Consider the following 20991-nt stretch of genomic DNA (forward strand, 5'->3'; position numbering starts at 1 on the left):
GGACATAATTCAATCTACTGAAAACTCTCAATGAGATAGATTGACACAGTGGCTGCAACAATGGGGTCAAACATAACGATGATTGTTAGGATGGTGCAGGACCTGGCAGTGTTTTGTTCCATTGAACATGGGGTCTCTATGAGTTGGAATCTACTGGATGGCATCTAACAGCAACAACAAGCAGTGCGCAGTGGTTAAGCACCAGCTGCTAACTGAAAGGTTGACAGTTTGAACCCACCAGCTAGAAATGTGGCAGTCTGCTTCCATAAAGATTTACAATCTTGGAAACCCTGTGGGGTAGTTCTACTCTGTCCTATATATATCATGGCTATGAGTCAGAATCCACTCTACTGCAGTGGGTAAGACTGATGATAATTAAAACTTTACATGAGAGCATTAAACTTTCTGAAGAAATAGTGCTTGCTTAAGAAAATGCTTAGGGACAAATTTTTCATTGGTAAAAAATTTGATATGACCAAAAAAATTTCAACCAATCAAATGTTAGTTGTGAAATTTACATGGAAAAGAATTGGTCACAATGAAACAAAAAATGCAGGTGGCTTACTTGTGTAGTCTTTAAAACTGATCAGAGGATGACATTGGTTTAGTGGCATTTAATGTTGCTATAATTCTGAGACGAAAATATTTCTATTCATAAATAGACTCTGAACGTCCTCTGGGTCAAAATGGTGGGATAAAGATATTCTGGACATTCTATATTTATTTAAAATGTCAAGTACTTTTTAATGGCAGTGTGTTTTAAAACATGCAAGAAATATGTATTTTTATAGCAGGGACTAGAAGGAAAAATGGACAAATGCATTTTTATTTGCTGAAGTCATGAGGTTACAAATACATTTTATTTGCAATTCAATTAATGCTATTATAATGCAATAAAATATCTTAAAGTCTAAAATTTATTTCACAGTTACATTAATTCTACTGTGAAATTCTGAGGTAGCTAGACCACAGAGGCCTACAATAAAAACTCTTTGATCTTTTATTGACGTAGGCCCTACCAGCCAGGAATCTTTGGTTGCCCCTGGTTCTTGTAGATTTCCAGTACTGAAAGCTCTTTACCAGATTAGGGCAGGAAATGGCAGTCATCATGGCATAAAATACTAAGTGGTGTCTTTCTGCTTACAGATTTATAAACTCCATCTACCCATTTTTCCTAGAACGAGCTCCTTTCTTTCTGTAATAAGCTTCAGTTAGCCACTGCTGCACCGCTGAATTGCTCATTTGTTGTATTATTGGTTGTGCTTAAGTGGATGAATGGTTGCACCAGAGACGTTTTGCTCGGAAGCCCTCCAAAGTCCAGTTCTATTTGCTACATGCTCTATGTACAGCCTAAACAGGCCTGCGCGGCGCCAGACCATGCATTACAGGCATTTACTCTCTTCCACAAGGAGATAATTGAAGTCCATTTATAACTATTTTGGAAGAAATTAATTTTTTTTTTTTATACTGTAGGAATAGGAGTGCTGGTGGCTAAGCGCTCGGCTGCTAACTGAAAGCGGGTAGTTCAAACCCAGCAGTGGCTACCTGGGAGAAAGGCATGGCAGTCTGCTTCTGTAAAGGGTACAGCCCTGGAAACCCTATGGGATAGTTCTCTGTTCTATAGGGTCGCTATGAGTAAGAATTGACTGGATGGCAACAGATTTATACTGTAGGAAAAAGTCCCCAAATGGGAAGACTTTGTTTCATGGAGGGGCAAAAATGGAAAATCTTCTACACAGGAATCAGGAAAATGTGAAAAGCTTCAGTTAGGAGGCAGACAGTGTGATGTAATCCCGTGCATTTACTCTGTCATTCTCGTTTCTCCCTCCAAGGTGTTTCTAAATTGAGAAATATAACCGTGCATTTTAATCACTGTGATTTACATTAAAACCTTAATAGCAACAGACAATATTCCTCCTATGTGCAGCATCTTCCCCCACTAGTCTGTGGATGTTTCGGGTATGTGGGAAAATGTTGCTGTTGTTGTTGTGTGCCATCAAGTTGATTCCAACTCATAGCAACCATTTAGGGCAGAGTAGAACTGCCCCATGGAGTTTCCTAGGCTATTATCTTTATGGAAGCAGACTGCCACATCTTTCTCTTGAAGAGCAGCTGGTAGGTTCAAACCTGCCAACCTTTTGGTTAGCAGCTGTGTGCTTAAACCACTGCACCACCAGGGCACCTTATGTGGGAAAATAGTCCCCTTGATTTTTTTTTTATAGGCCTGGGACTTAGTCCTATAAGAGAAGTTGACTCTGACTCTTGGACAGAATTCTTACTATTGCCTTCAATTATTTAAAATACACTGGGCCCTCCATGAGAACAGTGAGATTATAGTGTAGCACATGAATTTAAATTCTTTGCTTCAGACTTGAACATGCACTCTGGGTTTTAGATACATAAATTCGCCTTGAGTGGCAGTTCATACTTTAAGTGCAGATTCTGGCTCATACTTCGTGGCATCATTCCAAACCACAGGTAGGAAAACTTATCCCCCCCCCCCCCCCAACAATGACCGCTGCCTTAGGCGTCTAGTGCTGCTGTAACAGAAATACCACAAGCGGATGGCTTTAACAAAGAGAAATTTATTTTCTCACAGTCTAGTAGGCTACAAGTCCAAATTCAGTGCATCAGCTCCAGGGGAAGGCTCTGAAGAAAGGTCTTTGTCATCAATCTTCCCCTGGACTAGGGGCTTCCCTGTGCAGGAACCCCAGGTCCAAAGGACACGCTCTGCTCCCAGTGCTGCTTTCTTGGTGGTATGAGGTTCCCCCTGTCTCTTTGCTTGCTTCTCTCTTTTATATCTCGAAAGAGATTGGCTCAAGGCACTATCTAATCTTGTAGATCTCATCAATATAACTGCCACTAATCCATTTCATTACATCATAGTGATAGAATTTACAACACCTAGGGAAATCACATCAGATGATAAAATGGTAGACAATCATACAATACTGGGAATTCACATCAGATGATAAAATGGTAGACAATCATACAATACTGGGAATCATGACCTAGTCAAGTTGACAGATATTTTTGGGAGACATAATTCAATCCATGACAACCACTGACCATAAGAATGAAACTCAACAAACATATTAAGTACAAGGCACTGTTCTAGGTGCTGCGGGTAAAAAGATGAATAAGATATATAGGCAAATAGATAAACTTCTCATGAAGCATGTCCTGGATCTAGTGCTATGTGGTCACACTGGAAGGGTAGAAGAGGTGTGGCTGGGGTCAGGAGAAGACTCTATGGACCTTGAAATAGGAGCAGATTTTTGTTTAGCAAGATTGAAGTTGTCCAGGTAAGGGGAGAAGCATGAGGAAGAACCCAGAAGTGAAAGAGAATGGAAGAATGTGACGAAGTCAGCTTCCTGGTCAAGTTCAGTAGGCTGATATTCATATCAAGATGGGAGCGTAACAGTATGTTCAATAAGCATAACAATGATGAAAAGTTCTGAACAAGAGAGTGAAAAAGACAGGAGAAATGGAAGGTAAATCAAAGGGCTGTTTTGGCAGCAAGCCACCTAGCTCTCAGCCAGGGCCTCTCCACCCTGTTCTTGGCCAGTCCTAGTGGCTGCTGGTGTGCAAGGCAGACCAACTCCTCAGTTCCTACTCCGTGCCTGGGGGCAGTGGCCAGCCCAGCCTGAGCAGGGAGCCGTGGGCTGCCTGTCTGGCCTGGTCTCAAGCTGCTAGACGGGAACCAGTCACCAATTCTGGGGCTGATGTAGGATGGCCAGTTAGGTGTCCTCTGGGTGCCTTGTCACTTGGTTCAGCCTCCAAAGATTGGGAGCCCAAAGATTGGGAGCCAGGAGGGAAGACTAAGCAAAGGGAGGGAAATGGGTGTGTTTGACAGACGAGCCATGGGTAAGCAAGGCTGAGGAGGAACTTCATCTTAGGGAATGTTCCCCCCACCACTGCCGCCAGCACTCTGAACCCCAGCACCATGGTGGGTCAAAGAGCACAGAGTTCGGGTCATTTGCTGCCTCCCTGCTCTCCCTGTGTGGCCCCATGTGTGTGGGTGCTGACAGCACCCTGGCCACCTCTGGGCAGTGTCTGTCACCCTCCCCTGCATTCTGATGTGATGGAGAAAGTGGCCCCATTGGGGCAGACAGAGTGTGGCCTGGGGCAGGCAGGTGGTGACAGTTTGTGCTTGTGACTTAGTCTGGACACAATAAAATGACATCACTGGAGGTGGCGGACACCACTGGCAGCCACATTAGCAAATGCCTGGAGGTGTCAGGGGCCTCTGCTTCCCTTTCTGCCAAGAGACCTTCTCTGCTTCACCCTGCGTGGTGTCGCTTTGGCACCTCTCTTGGTCTCTCTCTCTCTGTCTCTCCCTCTGTCTGTCTCTCTCTGTATTTCTCTGTCTGTCGCTCTGCCTCTTGCTCTCCATTTGTCTCTCTCTGTTTCCTTAACTCTCTTTTCCCCCATGCCTAATAGGGAAGCTTACCACAGTTAATGACTTAAAAATCAAGCATTTATTCTTTCAACAAACATTACTTGCAGCAGCTACACACCCAGTGGGACAGTGTTACAAAGGATGTTCCAGGTGTCCAAGGGAGCCAGAGGACAAGAGGCTCCATTGTGATAGGTCAGGGCTCTGCCCCCGTGGACAGCTTTGCTTGCTATTTTCCTTAGTTTTCTCATTTCAGGTAATTTCTGACATGTCGATCTCTTATGCATGGTTGGTAAACTTTAGTGTTTTCTGTCCTGCAGCTTTCCTAGAATTACAACTAGGAGAATCCAGATCATTTTCTGTTGGAAACCTGTGTTGCTGGTGTAGGATTTTAGGAACAGACATTCGATGTCATCTCTGTGGGTCAGGAGGGCCCTGGAGGCTCCTGAGGTGCCCATGCTCTGTGTAAGGCCTGGGAGAGTGGAAGCCAATCTCTCACCCCTGCCTGTGCCCAGGAGGGGCCAAAGCGGGGCGTATGTGAGGCCAAGCTGGCATGCCCTTGTGTGGGGGCCGTTAGTGGACTTCCACCTATTAAACCCTGTGACCTTAGATTTACCACAGTAACTACGCTCTTCTGATCAAATTCAGAGGTGTTGGCATCAACAGCTGAACTGAGCACAGGAAGAAGACAAAGGGTGTATCAGTCAGGTTCTCCAGAGAAACAGAACCAGTAGGGGATATATATGTATATATGCATATATATCTCACACACACACACAGATTTATTTTAAGGAATTGGCTCATGTGACTGTGGAGACTGGCAAGTTGGAAATCTCTAGGGCAGACTGGAGACTTGGCAGGACTTCTATGTTGCAGTCTTGAGGCAGAATTCCTTTTCAGAGAAACCTTGGTTTTTGCTCTTAAGGCCTTCAACTGATTAGATAAGGCCCACCTACATTATGGAGGACAATCTCCTTCACTTAAATCAACTGATTATAGATGTTAGTCCCATCTACAGAATACCTTCACAACAACACCCAGGCTAATGTTGGATTTAAATAACTGGGTGCCGTAGCCTAGCCAAGTTGACCCGTAAAACTGACTATGGCAAAGGGCAATATAAAGTATTGAGGAGGAGGTTCTCATGAAGGTGATGCTTTCTCCTTTGATTAGCACCACCACCATGTCTAGGTTGGTTGTTAGACTTTGTCATAGTCGTCTAGTGCTGCTATAACAGAAATACTACAAGTGGATGGCTTTAACAAAGAAAAGTTTATTTTCTCACAGTCCACTAGGCTAGAAGTCCAAATTTAGGGTGCCAGCTCTAGGGGAAGGTCTTCTCTCTCTGTTGGCCCTGGAGGAAGGTCCTTGTCATCAGCCTTCCTTTGGTCTGGGAGCATCTAAGTGCAGGAAGGTCCCCCAATCTCTCTGCTTTCTTCTCTCTTTTATATCTCAAAGAGATTGGTTTAAGATACTGTCTAATCTTGTATATATCATCAATATAACTGCCACTAATCCATCTCATTTCATCATGGTGATAGGATTTCCAGTACACAGAGAAATCACATAAAATGGTGGACAATCACACAATATTGGGACTCATGGCCTAGCTAACTTGACAGATATTTTTGGGGGACACAATTCAACCCATGACAGACTTGATGGTTTAACAGATTGAAAAAAGGAGAGGCGTGCTTGTTGGAAAGGAGATGATGGTTCTGCCCTACAGCCCACCCGGCCTTCTCCCTGCACCCCTGGAGTCTACCTCTCTCAGACTTCTCAAATGCTGATAGGTTTAGGACTCACCTACGGATCTTTTTAAAATGCAGATTCTGGTTGAGTGGGGCTGGAGTGGGGCCTGAGATTCTGCATATTTAACAAGCTTTTTTTTTACAGGGAGGCTGATGCAGGTCCATAGACCACACCTTGGGCAGTGAGGACTTAAAAAAATATAAAAAAGGCAGGGGGAATTGCTAATCTCACTGTTCATAGCCAGGAGCATCTTTGGCCTTCATTTCACTGGAGGGCAGGGCTCCTCTGCCTTAAATTGTAACCCACTGTCCTCTCTCCTTTGTGCTTTTGCCTCAGACAACGACGGACGTGTCCTTGGGCAAGATTCTGCCCCATGTGGTGTCCTCCCCTGTTTTCCACATTCTCTGCTAACAGCTGGTAGCTGAGTTCCGGAAGGAAATGTGCTTCAGAACCAGCTATTTGTACCCCTGAACGGGATGATCTCGAGGCTTTGGGAGAGGCAGGCAGTATTAAGCCTAAACCACATTCTGCAATTATGCCTCCTTGCATAATCTTTCAACTATTTTTTTTGGAGAACTTAATATAATTAATTAATTATATGAAGTAAAAGACATGCGAATGATGGTTCATGATTATGCTAATGACCTTCCCTTCAGAGATTCCCTCTCATTCACCAAACACCCCAGTGCCTAATTTAGTGTCTCAAGCACAGTAGCTATTCAATACGTGTTTATTGTCATGAATTACTGGTGTGGTCAGAATCACCTGGGGATCTTGTTAAAATGTGGATTCTGATTCAGCATACCTGGGGTGGAAATGCAAATTCTCATCAGAGGGTTGAACTGAAATGAATCAGTTCAAAATCCTGGGTTTGCCTGACATGAATTTGTAGATGCATGCACTCTGGGGTAAGCTCCCCTGATGAAACGCCGGGTTTTCTGCCTGTGCTCTGACCTCTTCTGTCAGTGTCCAGCACCTGGGTCTTCAAGACATACCATCTGAGATTGGGTGGCTTCTTCTGTATCACTTTTACCTCGTGATGGTCCTGATAAAGTTTCTGTGCAGCTGGCGTTTACCTTTGGTGTCTCCCACTTCCCTCTCCTTTCTCTCACTGCCCCTTCTTCCTTCCCTGAGGGCCCAGTGCCCACTTGATGGCCATGGAGCTTGGTGGTCCATACCCCCTCCCTGCTCAGACATCCCTTTACTCCCAGGGCTGCACCATGCTCTAGAACTGCCCTTCTTGGCCGGAATTGATTTCCCCCAGCCCAACTGGGCTGGGGTGGTTGTTTAGGAGAGAAGTATTTGATTAGTACTTGAGTAGATTCTTAATGAGATGAGTTCTCAAACTTTATCTCACACTAGAATCACTTGGAAAGCTTGCTGAAACCGATGGTTGGGCCCCACCCCTCGTGTTTCTGATTCAGAATGCCTGGGGAGGGGGAGGAGCCATGGAATCTGCATTTCTAGCAGGTTACCCCAGGTGATGCTGATGCTGCCGGTCCTGGGACTGCACTCTGACTCATGTTTCTTAGAAATTACCATAGTGTCTAGGGTCAAAATGGAGAAGAAGTAAAGATGATGTGATTTTAGGAAGGAACTCTTTGTTAATACAAATACAGCATTTGAGGTTTGGGGTGGGGCCTGGCCAGGAAGATTGGGGGTGGGAAAAGCATGGGGAGCTGTGAGGGGCCCCAGCATATACCAGCCCAAAGAGGGGCCAGGAAAAGCAGACACTTTGATAGGATGATTGACAACACAAGCAGGGCTGGTGGGATGGTGGTGCAGTGGTTAAGAGCTTGGCTACTAACCAAAAGGTTGGCTGTTCGAATCCACCAGCCTCTCCTTGTAAACCCTATGGGGCAGCTCTGCTCTGTCCTTTAGGGTCTCTATCAGTCGACGTGAAATTGACTCAATGGTGATGAGTTTGGCTTGGTTTTTGGTTTATTGCTTCCACACAACTTAGTACTGTTCCTAGCTCGTAGAATTTACTCAGTAAGTACTCATTGGATACATATATAATCGACCTCTTGAAAATCATACTAGATGTTGGGCTCGTATGTCATGGTAGATACCTGGTCAGGGTGCACACTTTTCCTTCTCTTATCTGCCCTGAATCCACCCGTTGATGTTTGTATCTTTCCCATGGGAAACTCCGAATTATATAGGCAGCTAGCAGAAGGGATTATAAAGAAAAAAAAAAAAAATCAGAGACTGGCATTAATTAATTAATTCATTTACAGAACACCCACTAAGCTCCTACTACATGGAAGGTGTAGTCCTTGGGTGACCCAAACGATTAAGTGCTTTGTTACAAGCCAAAAGGCTGGGGTTCACACCCACCCAGAGGCACCTCAGAAGACAGCCCTGGTGATCTGCCTCTGGAAGATCTCAACCTTGAAAACCCTATGGAGCAGTTCTATTCTGCACACATGGTGTTGCCATGAGTTGGAATTGACTCCATGGCATCTGGTTTTTTTTCTTTTACATGGGAGGCACTGCTCTGCATGTATGGGGGATATCTCCATCTCTCCGTGCCATGCACAACTTAGCTAAGGGACTATCTTGAGAACTGTGATCTCAGAGTGGGGGAGCTCAGGGCTTTGGCTATGCTCAGAAGACTATTAGTCCTTCCACAGTCAGCTAAAGCATCAATGGTGGCTGAGAAGGGCACTTCTGCCTGAGCTTTGGGATATACTGCCTAGTGGAGTGGGGGGGCTAGAGGAGAACATTGCAGGTGTCAAGACCAAGAGGTCAGTGTCGTGTATGCTGTGGTTCCTTGTTGAACCACATGTACTGTCCTACCCAGCAATTATATGTGTTCTAATATGACAAGAGTCCTCATGCCATGCATAACCCAGAATGGAGTACTCCAAAGACACAGATGAACGATGGAGGTAGAAGTATGGGGCAGTGCAAGCACAGTGGAAAATTACAGAGGTCACCCTGTATAAAATTTGCCAGGAGGTAGACTGAAGAGTGGATTTCGCATCTTGTGATGACAAATACATAATGACCCTCTTAAGGCACAAACGCATATTGTGCCCGTATAGTCTCTTTCCCCCTCTTTCCTCCAGAAACATTAGTAGGGTTAATTTTCTGCAAAAATATTCCGTAAGAAGTCTGAACCGTAAATGAAGTCCCCCAGGAGCTCACCCTCAGGTAGATAATTGTATTCTCACTATTCCGTTGGTGCGGTGTACAGTATGACAAATCACATGGTATGAGAGGAGAAATCCCTGGTGGAGCTAATGTATGTCCTTACAAAGTCAAATGGAGAACACGGTCTAATGCCAAAAAATACAGAAGAAACCACAGCTATGATAGGTTGAAAAGAGCTACTTGTTTTCAGACCCCTTCCCAAGTTATTAAATTCAATTCAGCAGACATTAACTGAGCACATTGCAGGTAGAAATTATTACTTTTCTCGTTGCAACGTTTACTCTACCATACACTAGAAAAAAAATTTTGGCTATGATTCAACAATAATTTCCCTGTTTTCACCCTTCATTCATTGTCAATTTAACTTAGAGATATGCCTACATTTTCAGAGCCCAAATTAAAGTTCCTGGACAACTTTCAATGAGGAAATTGACACCCCTATGGATTGAAAATGGGTTCCTAGCTCTATTTTTCATTTTCTATAAGATAATCTTAGAGAAGTTGTTCCATCTGAAAGGAAGATGGTTATGCCCACCCTGGGATCGGAAATCCAGTTATGTATAACAAGCAGCTGCAGATGGTATTGAATGCTGCAGTTTAATTCTCTCCTTCCTCCTCAGCAAGTAAACTCTGAGTACATCTAAAGGAAGACATTAGAAGTGTGGATGGGGAAGGCGGGATGCAGCTGAAGATATTCAATTTTAGAAAGCTAAGAGCATTGTCATTGCATGGAGGTTATAGTGTTGACTGTAACCATCTGGCCATTGGAGAGAGAATGGAGGAGGCCACGTCCTGGTTCTAACTTTGTGGTTCACTTTGAGAATGACCTTTAAAATGTCATTTAGAAGAGGACCTTACTGATCAAGACAGCATGCTAAATAAAGCCCACAAAGAGGATGTGTTGAACTCATGAAGCTTCATACTTCATTAACATTTGCCAAGGGAAAGAAATCACAGTCATAAACTGACGTAATCCTTCACATAGTAGGCGGTTGATACATGTTGACTAGAGGGAGTTTGCTGGAGTGAATGCAATTGTACATCCTTTTTCTGACTTGACTCCGACAATCAACCACTAATGTCTGTTAGAAAAGTAGTGCTTTGTTTCCGTGATTATGCAGGTTATTTTTAGAGGCAAATGAATACTAGAAATTGTGCCCATGTCTGTGCCCCAGCACATTTTAGAGCTGTTTGTGTCTAGGGAAGTTAAATGCTCGGCTTTTGGGAATGTAGCTTTAGTGAAATTTCCCAGCCAGAGCCAATCTCTGGAAGAGCTGTAGAAGTGGGAAGAAACATGCTCAAGAATCACTGGAAAAGGACCTATTTTATTAATCTGTGAGCCTTATAAATGATAGGTCACCACTTCCATCATTTGCAGAATTACCTTCCAATCTGCCAACTCTACAACATGGAATAGGAAAGACAAGATTATTAGTTGTAGAGCCTGTTTTGCAAGAAGTAGTAAAGAAATTGATTGTTATATACTGACCTATGATGATGCTGTTTTTTCACCTGCATTTGCTCTATAGCTTAAAACACAAGATAAAGAGTGTTGCTAACTGAGACCTTGAGAGCTGCTATTTAAAATAAAAACTGAGATGCAGCCAAGGTACATGTCAGATCTGAAGCCAAATAACTGAGAGTTGGGTCCTGCTTACAAAGCAAGTGGAATCTATTTCCTAATACATTTCATTCCTACAGTGTCTCACAGAAGATTATGGTTTGATAAAAACGATTTAAATCCAACTTCTCTCCATTGGGGGAAATTATATATAAAAAAAAAACCTACCCACTACTGTTGAGTAGATTTCGACTCATAGTGACCCTAGAGGACAGAGTAGAACTGCCTCATAGGGTCTCCAAGACTGTAATCTTTATGGAAGCAGACTGCCACATCTTTCTCCAATGGTGTGGCTGGTGGGTTCAAACTGCCGACATTTTGGTTAGCAGCTGAGCACTTTAACCATTGTGCCACCAGGGCTCAGTTTATATATATATATATATATATATAACCCAGTGCCATCAATAAACTTGAACAAATTTGTCTTGGAAGAAGTACAACCAGAATGCTCCTTAGAAGCAAGGATGGCGAGACTATGTCTCATACACTTTGGACATGTTATCAGGAGGGATCAGTTCCTGGAGAAGGACATTTTGCTTGGTAAAGTAGAGGATGAGAGCAAAAGAGGAAGAGCCTTAATAAGATGGATCAACACAGTGGCGGTAACGATGGGCTCAGGCATAATAACGATTGTGAGGATGGTGCAGGACCAGGCAGTCTTTTGTTCTGTTCTAATAGGGTCGCTATGAGTCAGAACGAGCTCGATGGCACCTAACAACAACAGCATAAACCCACTGCCACTAAGTTGATTTCTACTCATAGCCTTTCTAAATATATTGCAAAGAATTTCATTCCAATACTGAAATGATCACAACTGCCAGTGATGACTTGGAAGCATCAGGAAACTGTAGGGCAAGAGAGTAGGACCTGGATCAACACTCTCAAGGGTTCAAAACCTCCCATCCATCCCAAAGGTGGTATGGCTTTGGGGTTTCCATAGGCAAGATCCAAAAATGAAGGTGAATCAATTTCCGGGTGTAAACATTCCTATATGTACCTTGTTTTAAAAAAGTGTCATCTGATGTCCATTTTTAGTTATCGAAGTACATTTTAAACAAATCTAATTTGTGAAACATGAGTTTATTAACTTGATTCATTAGGGTGAGATTTTTCACCTCACAAAGTGTTTCTTCACATTATGAAGGAATTCCCAGAGGGCTTATTTTTTCCCTCCAAACACTGAAATAGATTTATTAGATTTTTATGGATTATAAAACTAATGCACCGTCTTTGCAAGAAATTAAAAAAGTGCAAAACAAAGTCCAGATAGGAGAATAAAAATCACTCTCAAGTGAATAGATGCAAGCAATATTATTCGTGAAAAAATGGCAGAGACAAAATATAAGAGAATATCATGAACAACTCTGTTCCAATAAAATGAAAAAATGTAAACAAAATGAATGCTTTCTTAGAAAAATATAACTTAGAGAAATTGATTCAATAAGAAATGGAACTCGTGAATGAAATCTAACCATTAAAAAAATTGAGTCAGTAATCAAAACCCATAAATTAAAAAAAAATCACCAACTTAAAGAGTTTGAAGCTGGTTTTTCCTTATATTCAAGAATCATATAATACCAGTATTTTACAAGCTGTTCTAGAGCATATGAAAACAGGCATGCTCCCCAGTTCATTTACAAATCTTAAAAAAAAAAAAACCTTTTAAAATTGTAAAATATAAACATACAGAAAAATTTCATAAGACAAAAATGTATGGATTAGTGAATTATTATAATTCAGAAACATGCATAACCCTTACCCAAGGCAAGAAACATCATTTTGCCATCATCCCCAAAGCCTCCATGTCCTCTTTCTCAATTACAACCCCCTTCTCTTTTCCCTGAAGGTAGCCACTGTCCTAGATTTTGTATGAATTATACCCTTATTTTTCTTCACACTGTTATAATCTAAAGGAGACCTGGCTCAGTGGTTAAAGTGATCGACTGCTAACTGAAAGTTCAGCTGTTCGAAACCACCAGTGGCTCCTTGGGAGAAAGATGTGGCAGTCTGCTTTCTTAGAGATTTATAGTCTTGGAAACCCTATGGGGTTGCTATGAGTTGCAATTGGCTAGACGGCGGTGGGTAGATTATAATCTAAGCATGCATTCCTAAATGCTTTCATTTTGACTGTTTGTGGACTTTGTGTAAATAACTTGGGAACGTAGTCCTGGGAAGTGTATTAAGATTAGAAAAAGAGGCAAAAATTAATAAGGACCAGAAGGAAGTAACCAAACTGCTATGTGCAAATGACAGGATTTTCTATATCAAAATCCCCAACTAACCTATTGACAAGTTATTAGAATAACAGAGTTTTGCAAGACTTCTGAATAAAAATATGTCTGTGAAAATCAATTTAGTTCTTTAAAAAAACAACAATCAGAATATTTAATTAAAAAACATATTATTTATGATTGTCAAAAAAAGAAAAACAAACAAAACCAACCAACTCTATGGTACTTGGGAAAAAACCCCAAAAAGGCCATGTAAGACCTTCATGGAGAAAAGTTACAACTTTCTCAGAAGACATGAACAAAATCCTAAGTAAGTGGAGAAAGTTATCATATGAGATAAGAAGACTTACTCTAACAACCTCAGTTCCCACTAAATTAATCTACAAATTCAATGCCCTTGCAATCATAATTGCAAAGGTTTTTCCATTTCACAAGCTAATTACAAAAAAATATGGAAAACTACAAGACTAGAAATGGAGAAGACAATTCTGAAGAACTTGGTGGTAGCACTTGCTTTTAAGACTTATCATGTAGCTATAGTAATTAAGATAGTGTGAAATTAGCTCAAGGGGGAAAACACTGGTTTATAAACAAACAAAACTGAGAACTCAGAAACAAAATCATGTCTAATGAAAACAATTTATAGCAGGGTGGCATTATAAATCATTTGGGAAATAATGAACTATTCAATAAATGGTCTGGGACAATCTGATATACAATACATTGAAATTAGACCCCCTGCTTCACACTATAAGAAGCCCTGGTGGTGCAATGCTTAAGCTCTAGGCTGCTAACCAAAAGGTCCGTGGTTGTAGCCTACCAGCAACTCGGCAGGAGAAAAGACCTGGAGATCTACTCCCCTAAAGGTTACAGCCCAGGAAGCCCTATGGGGCAGTTTTTCTCTGTCATGTAGGGTCTCTATGAGTTGGAATCTACTTGGGAGAAAACAACAATAACAACTTCACACCATACAACAAAATTCCAGATAGACTAAAGACATAAGCCAAAATTTGAATTTGAGATGAAAATATCAGAGACCATCTAAACTCAAAAAAATTTCAGACCTAAAAAAGCAAGCCATGGAAGAAAATGTGTATTAAATTTAATGCATTTAAACAAAAACTTCCATATGTAAATAAAGTGAGAAGAAAAGTCACAAATTGAGAGGTAATTGAAAAACATATAGCTGATAAATTATTGGTATCCAGAATTTATATAAAAACAAAACTCCTTTAAAGAAATAGGCTAAAGAACAGAAACTCAATAGAAAGAGGAGGAGGAGCTATATATAGATAGATGGGCACTAGACATATGGACAATAATCACCAGCACTAGTCATCAGATAAGCTTAAAAATCCAAGTGAGGTCCCAATCACATGCTTCAACTGGAAAAAATGTAAAAATCTGACATTTCTAAGTATTGACCAGGAAATGGAGCATAGAAACTGTGAAATATAAGTGGTAGTAGCATCAGAAGCTGTCTAATTTCATGAGAGATAATGTGAATCACCAACAGCACAAAGCTGATTCCCATGAGGTGGGAATAAAGGTGACTGAAGAATTGATGCTTTTGAATTATGGTGTTGGCGAAGAATATTGAATGTATCATGGACTGCCAGAAGAACCAAAAAATTTGTCTTGGAAGGAGTACAGCCAGAGTGCCCCTTGGAAGTGAGGATGGCAAGACTTCATCTTACGTACTTTGGACGTGTTATCAGGAGGGACCAGTCCCTAGAGAATGACATCATGCTTGGTAAAGTAGAGGGTTAGTGGAAAAGAAGACCCTTGGCCAGATGGATTGACACAGTGGCTGCAAAGATGGGCTCAAGCATAGCAACAATTGTGAGGATGGTGCAGGACCAAGCAGTGTTTCCTTCTGTTGTAAATAGGGTTGTTGTGAGTTGGAACTTAATTGTGCTCATGAGGAACCTTTACATAGATCAAGAGGCAAATTGTTCAGACAGAACAAGGGGATACTGATTGGTTTAAAGTCAGGAAAGGTGTGCGTCAGGGTCGTATTCTTTCACCATACCTATTCAATCTGTATGCTGAGCAAATAATCTGAGAAGCTGGACTATATGAAGAAGAACGGGGCATCAGGATTGGAGGAAGACTCATTAACAACCTGCATTATGCAGATGACACAACCTTGCTTGCTGAAAGTGAAGAGGACTTGAAGCACTTACTAGTGAAGATCAAAGACCACAGCCTTCAGTATGGATTACACCTCAACACAAAGAAAACAAAAATCCTCACAGCTGGACCAATGAGCAACATCATGATAAATGCAGAAAAGATTGAAGTTGTCAAGGATTTCATTTTACTTGGGTCCACAATCAACAGCTCTGGAAGCAGCAGTCAAGAAGTCAAAAGATGCATTGCATTGGGGAAATGTGCTGCAAAGGACCTCTTTAAAGTGTTGAAGAGCAAAGACGTCACCTTGAAGACCAAGGTGCGCCTGACCCAAGCCATGGTATTTTTAATCACATCATATGCGTGTGAAAGCTGGGCAATGAATAAGGAAGACTGAAGAGAATTGAAGCCTTTGAATTGTGGTGTTGGCGAAGAATATTGAATATACCGTGGGCTGCCAAAAGAACAAACAAATCTGTCTTGGAAGAAGTACAACCAGAATGGTCCTTAGAATCAAGGATGGCGAGACTGCATCTTACCTACTTTGGACATGTTGTCAGGAAAGATTAGTCCCTGGAGAAGGACATTTTTTCATTCTGGGCAGTGTTTCATTCTGTTGTGCATAGGGTCGCTACGAGTTGGAACCGACTCGACGGCACCTAACAACAACAACATGAGTCAGAACTGACTCAATGGCACCTAACAACAACAAAGCTCCCAAAACTTCCCCCTTTAGTCCATCAATGTGTCCTACTGCAAGTACAGTATAAATTGACACAGAACTGGGGTGTTTGTCATCCCAGAAAAGTTGTTTGCTGCCTCTGTTTTGGGATATAGCTGGGAGGTTCAGTCCAACTATGGGTTGAAGGATGATGCTGAAGATTGGAGGCCGATAAGATATTTGGGCCTCTTGTTTCCCCCTGGAGTAGTGATAAACCACCATGTGTGCCACACAATAAATGCTCAATAAAAGCGGAATTTATTTAATGAACAAGTAGATGAAAATCAGTTATTAGTTTGCTACCATGACCCATCTTAGTTTCCTGGGTAATATATTAATGGCTTTTATTTCTGATCATACCAGTGTCTGTTTTACCACTCTTGGCAACTTCCTTAGCACTCTTGTGTTGTTATGCAGGTCAAGGAGATAATTGCTCTTCAATATTTGAAAAGCAAATAGATGTATTGGATAGTGAAGGACAGTCCGAAGGCTTTGCATTTATAACTCTGTTATCCTATGTCCTCATTTTAGTCTTTGACTTGCCTCTGGGTGCTAACCATCATTTGGTCAGTGTGAATCAGAGGACCCTACAGAACCTAGAAAGAATAAAACGGTGTCTCCCGTGGTCAAATGTTTGGGGAAGATAAAAATGTTTCATAAATGAAAACCTGGACTCTTGTAATTTCTATCTTGATTTTGATTAGCCGTAATGGGGAATAGGGAGAAGGAAGCTCCAGTATTTGTGTTTGGTGGCCAGGACCTGCAAGATGGCAGCCATGAGAAAGAGAAAGTACTGCAGGGCTGGGTGTGGGGAGAAGTGGATCCTGGGAGCTGGGACCAAGGTGCACTTGGCAAGGGTAGGAGTCAGATTAAAAGGCACTGGTGGACAGGGGAGTATCCTGGTGGCACAGTGGTTAAGCACCTGGCTGCTAACCTAAAGGTCGGCAGTTTGAACCTATCAGCAGTTCCACGTGAGAAAAGACCTGGTGGTCTGTTCCTGTATAGATAACAGCCTAGGAAACCCTATGGGACAGTTCTACTCTGTCACACGTGGTCTTTGAGTCGAAATAGACTCAGACAGTACGCAACAACAACAGCAACAATAGAGTGGGGCTTTAGACTCCAAAGGAAACTATCTTCCGCGCCGCTCCAACTTCTGATCTATGCACTTTCGCTTTATCTATTGGATATATTGAAATAGTCACTTTAAAAATCTGAGTTTAGAAAAACAGTACATTAAAAAAAAAAAAAACCCGTTGCCATCGAGCGACCCCATAGGACATTACAGGCGTATAAAATTAGGAGGCTGCTGTGGAAAGCATCTGTACTTTGGTGTTATACAAATCCAAATTCCAGTTGTGACCCAGCACTTACCAGAAATGTGATTTTGGTCACATTTCTCATTTCTTTGATCATCCAGAGGAATGAATAAGTGATATCATGTGCCTATGGCACCTCACCTGTGTCTGTGCACAGTAGGGGCTCACTTCCCACCCGTTCCTTTCCTCTTCCAGGTGGAATGGTGGAAGTCAGGATAGATGGGGGGTGGGAAGACAAGAAGCAACAGGCAGGGCAGTAGAACTCTTTATGCCCCATTGACGGCTGGGTACCGGGCTAGGAGCTGAACATTCAAGAGCAGTTGTGTGTACCTGTTTCTGTGTAGAATATTGGGTGAGTTCTTCTCTAAACTTTTACTACAGTTTTTCAGTGATACCAGAATGGTGGCTGATGAGGTGGCATTAGCTGCCATTGAGTCAGCCCCCAACTTGTAGTGACCCCACGCACAAGAGGATTGTACTGTTGTTCTATGTTTTTATTATGTGGGCTTCCAGTGCTGCCTCTACTGTGTGACTTGGACGTGGCAAGCCCATCTACCCATGTCTATAGGGGGCGGGAGGGAAGAGAGGCTCCACAGCCTTACTCACCCAGGCAAGGGGATCTGTGGCTGGCACTGCATTGATATGACAGAGTTGTATGGCTTCTGAGTCTCTCTGAGCTCTGTGATTAGTGCACTGAGAATTTTAGGAGGCATATTTTCAATGAGACCACATTTCTTAAAATATATTTTACAACTGCTATTTATATGGTGGAGTTTGGGGTGATCTGTGTCATAATTTGGCACAATGCCTCTTGTTTCTTTACAGGAGGCAAGATAAGAAAATGAAAACATGGAGACCTCTACTGTACTAATGACGGAAAAGAGAAAAGATTGTGAGAAGTAGTGTGGATAGTTGTGTGTGTGTGCGCATGTGCATGTGTGTGTGTGTGTGTGAAACAGAAGACATGCTGACCCTTTGGAGAAGAGAAGTAAGTATATACATTATTTGAGAGAAAAGACAACATGATGGTATTGAAAAACGTCATCTGGTCTCCTCACCAAACATTTTCTACCTAAGTTTTCACAAAGATTATTTTGTTTACTTATTTATTTTTGGATAACTGTTTATTTTGAGGTTTCAGTGTAGTGGTAGTACACAGAACAGAATAAAGAAAAACTTAAGAGTGATAGAGATTAGATAACCATAAAAAGTTAAAGAGTTTTTGTCTCTTTTGGGAGAAATCACCACTGGTCTTTCAAGTTTTGTTTTCATTTACTTGTAAAGTGATCTTCAGCATGGAGGCAGGCTAGTACTACGGTTACGTGCAGTTGGCATTTGCTCAATGTAGCTTCAATTCTACGAGCTGCCGCTCATGAGTTGAGTAACCTTGTATATGTGATTTAACTTCCTGGGTCTCACGTTTGTCATTTGTAAAACATCATCTGTCTAAGGATAGCACATTTCTCACGGGATTCAAATGAGGATTAAATGAGGACCATAGTATGTGGGCCATAATAGATGCTCAACTAACAGCTCTCCTTTCCATGTGTTTGTGCTGGGCAGTGTATCATTATGAATTATGTCTGTGGATTATTCCTTTGAAATGGCCAGCCTCTAGTTTTCATGTCCAGCCTCACCTCCTACAACTTCCTCCTCCTCCTTTCAGTACTGGCTGACACAGCCCTATGGTGCTGGCTCCTTACCTTGGCTGTCACTTTGCATTCAGCATCCCGACAATCCTCCAAGGACCACCCTGTCCTCTGAAGGTGACGCCTCCTTCCTCTGCTCTCACCACGCTTCCTCCTGTACCTCGCAGCCTCCGTCTACCCTGTGCTGGTGGTGATCCAGGAGGCCCATGTTCCTGTTGCTTAACAAGCTCCTTGTGGGTAGGGGCTGTGACTTCCTCATCTTTATTTTCTCCTGGGTGCTTCCCTCGACGTTATACCTAGCAGGTGCTTACGAGTTTGCTGATTTAAATTAAGCACCCTTTATTAAGGAAGTTATCATTGAGTGCCCTTAGCTCCTGTATTGTTTTGTATCCGTGGGATGAGAGCTTGCATGTCTAGGTGTAGAAGAGTTTATATTTACCATAACGTATTTGCAGAAATACTGCTGGTCAGGGAGTTACTTTAGCTGGAGCCATGTTCGACACCCCTCTTTGCACAGTGAAGTTAAGCTGTACAACTCTCCTCCACGGCTGGGTTATAGCGTGTGTGTGCACAGGGGTAACTAAAGGACAACACTCCATTTGACTAACACTTTTTATAGAAGATGCAGCATCAAGACTCTTCCTAGCTCTTAGAAGAACCTGCATTTACCCACCATCTAAGATTTTTCTCACTTGATTTTAAGTGAAACCTAACATGCCCCTCTGTTGTGTGATGGAAAATACTCCAGATAAACAAGCCGTTTATTATCGTGCAAGGTGCAAAATTGATGTGGGCAATTTCACTGAGATGAGCAGAAGAGCAGAAGAATTGCTTGAAAGTGCTCTATGCAGAGAGAGATGGTCCATCACAGAACCTTCACCACACCAAGTACTCATTCAGGCCCCTCTGCGTGGACAGGGAGAGGCTGGGGAGAGGCTTGGACCTTATGCTGCCCTCAGAGCTGTGGTGTCCTACTGCCAGGACTCGTTATCCTGATAATTGTGTCATATACTCATCTGAGTTAAAAACTTAGAGTTTCTGTAAAAGAGAATTTCAGAACTATTTTTTTCCCATTGGAAATGGTTCATAAGTCAACCTGAAACATAATTTTCTGAATTGTCCCCAAAATTATTAGTCTTGGTAAAAATAAATTACCCTCACTTTCTGAACTTCTGTTATGTATGATTGCTTACTAGCAAATTCCATCAGGAATTTCTAAGACTTAGAAATCAGCAGTTCAAGTAGAAAAATATGGAAAAGTATGGGAGCTTCACTTTTACTTTCTGGGCTATTTGTTTATTCATCAAATTCATCTACTCCACAAACATTTATTGGACACCATTTTGTACTGAACTACAGGAAAATTGTAGTGAAATAAAACCATTTGTTCTCCCAAGGACATAATAATCCAGATGGAAAGATGTAACGTGTTCCTCAAAAATAAAAATCCGAGGCAGAGCCAGATAAATGCCATAAGGAGTTTGGACCAAGTGCTGTAAGACTTAGAGAAGCAGCTATGTTATCTTAGCTGGGAAGAAAGGAACTAACATTTATTAAGCAGGTAACTTGTACAAAAGTTAAAAGCCCCATTGCTGTCAAGTTGAGCCTGGCTCAGTGACCCTATAGAAAAGAGTAAAATTGCCTCATGATTTCCAAGGCTGTAAATCTTTATGAAAGCAGACTGCCACATCTTTCTCTCGTGGAGGAACTCGTGGGTTTGAACCACCGACCTTTTGGTTAGGAGCCGAGTGCTTAACCACTGCACCACCAGTCTTTGCATGGAAGGTAAACCAAAACCATTGCCATTGAGTCAATTCCGACTCACAGTGACCCTATGGAACAGAGCAGAACTGCCTCATAGGGCTTCCAGAGGCTCTAAATTTTTATGGAAGCAGACTGCCACGTCTTTCTCCTACAAAGTGGCTGGTGGGTTCAAACTGCCTACCTTTCCGTTAGCAGCCAAGTGCTTAACCACCGTGCCACCAGGACTCCTTTTTTTTTTTTTTT

The 20991-nt window shown here is 42.1% G+C and overlaps 1 protein-coding gene across 1 annotated transcript in view; it reads left to right on the forward strand.

The window, feature by feature from the left end:
• Window positions 1-20763, forward strand: part of FBXO15 (F-box protein 15) — a 96298-nt gene extending 75535 nt beyond the window's left edge. The window contains exon 10 of the mRNA XM_064294404.1: window positions 18161-20763. Coding sequence (XP_064150474.1) covers window positions 18161-18172 — 12 coding nt within the window. The 3' untranslated portion in view covers window positions 18173-20763. The remainder of the gene's footprint in view (window positions 1-18160) is intronic.
• The last annotated feature ends 228 nt before the right edge of the window (window positions 20764-20991 follow it).

This window comes from Loxodonta africana, chromosome 11, assembly GCF_030014295.1.
Source record: "Loxodonta africana isolate mLoxAfr1 chromosome 11, mLoxAfr1.hap2, whole genome shotgun sequence".
NCBI lineage: Eukaryota > Metazoa > Chordata > Mammalia > Proboscidea > Elephantidae > Loxodonta > Loxodonta africana.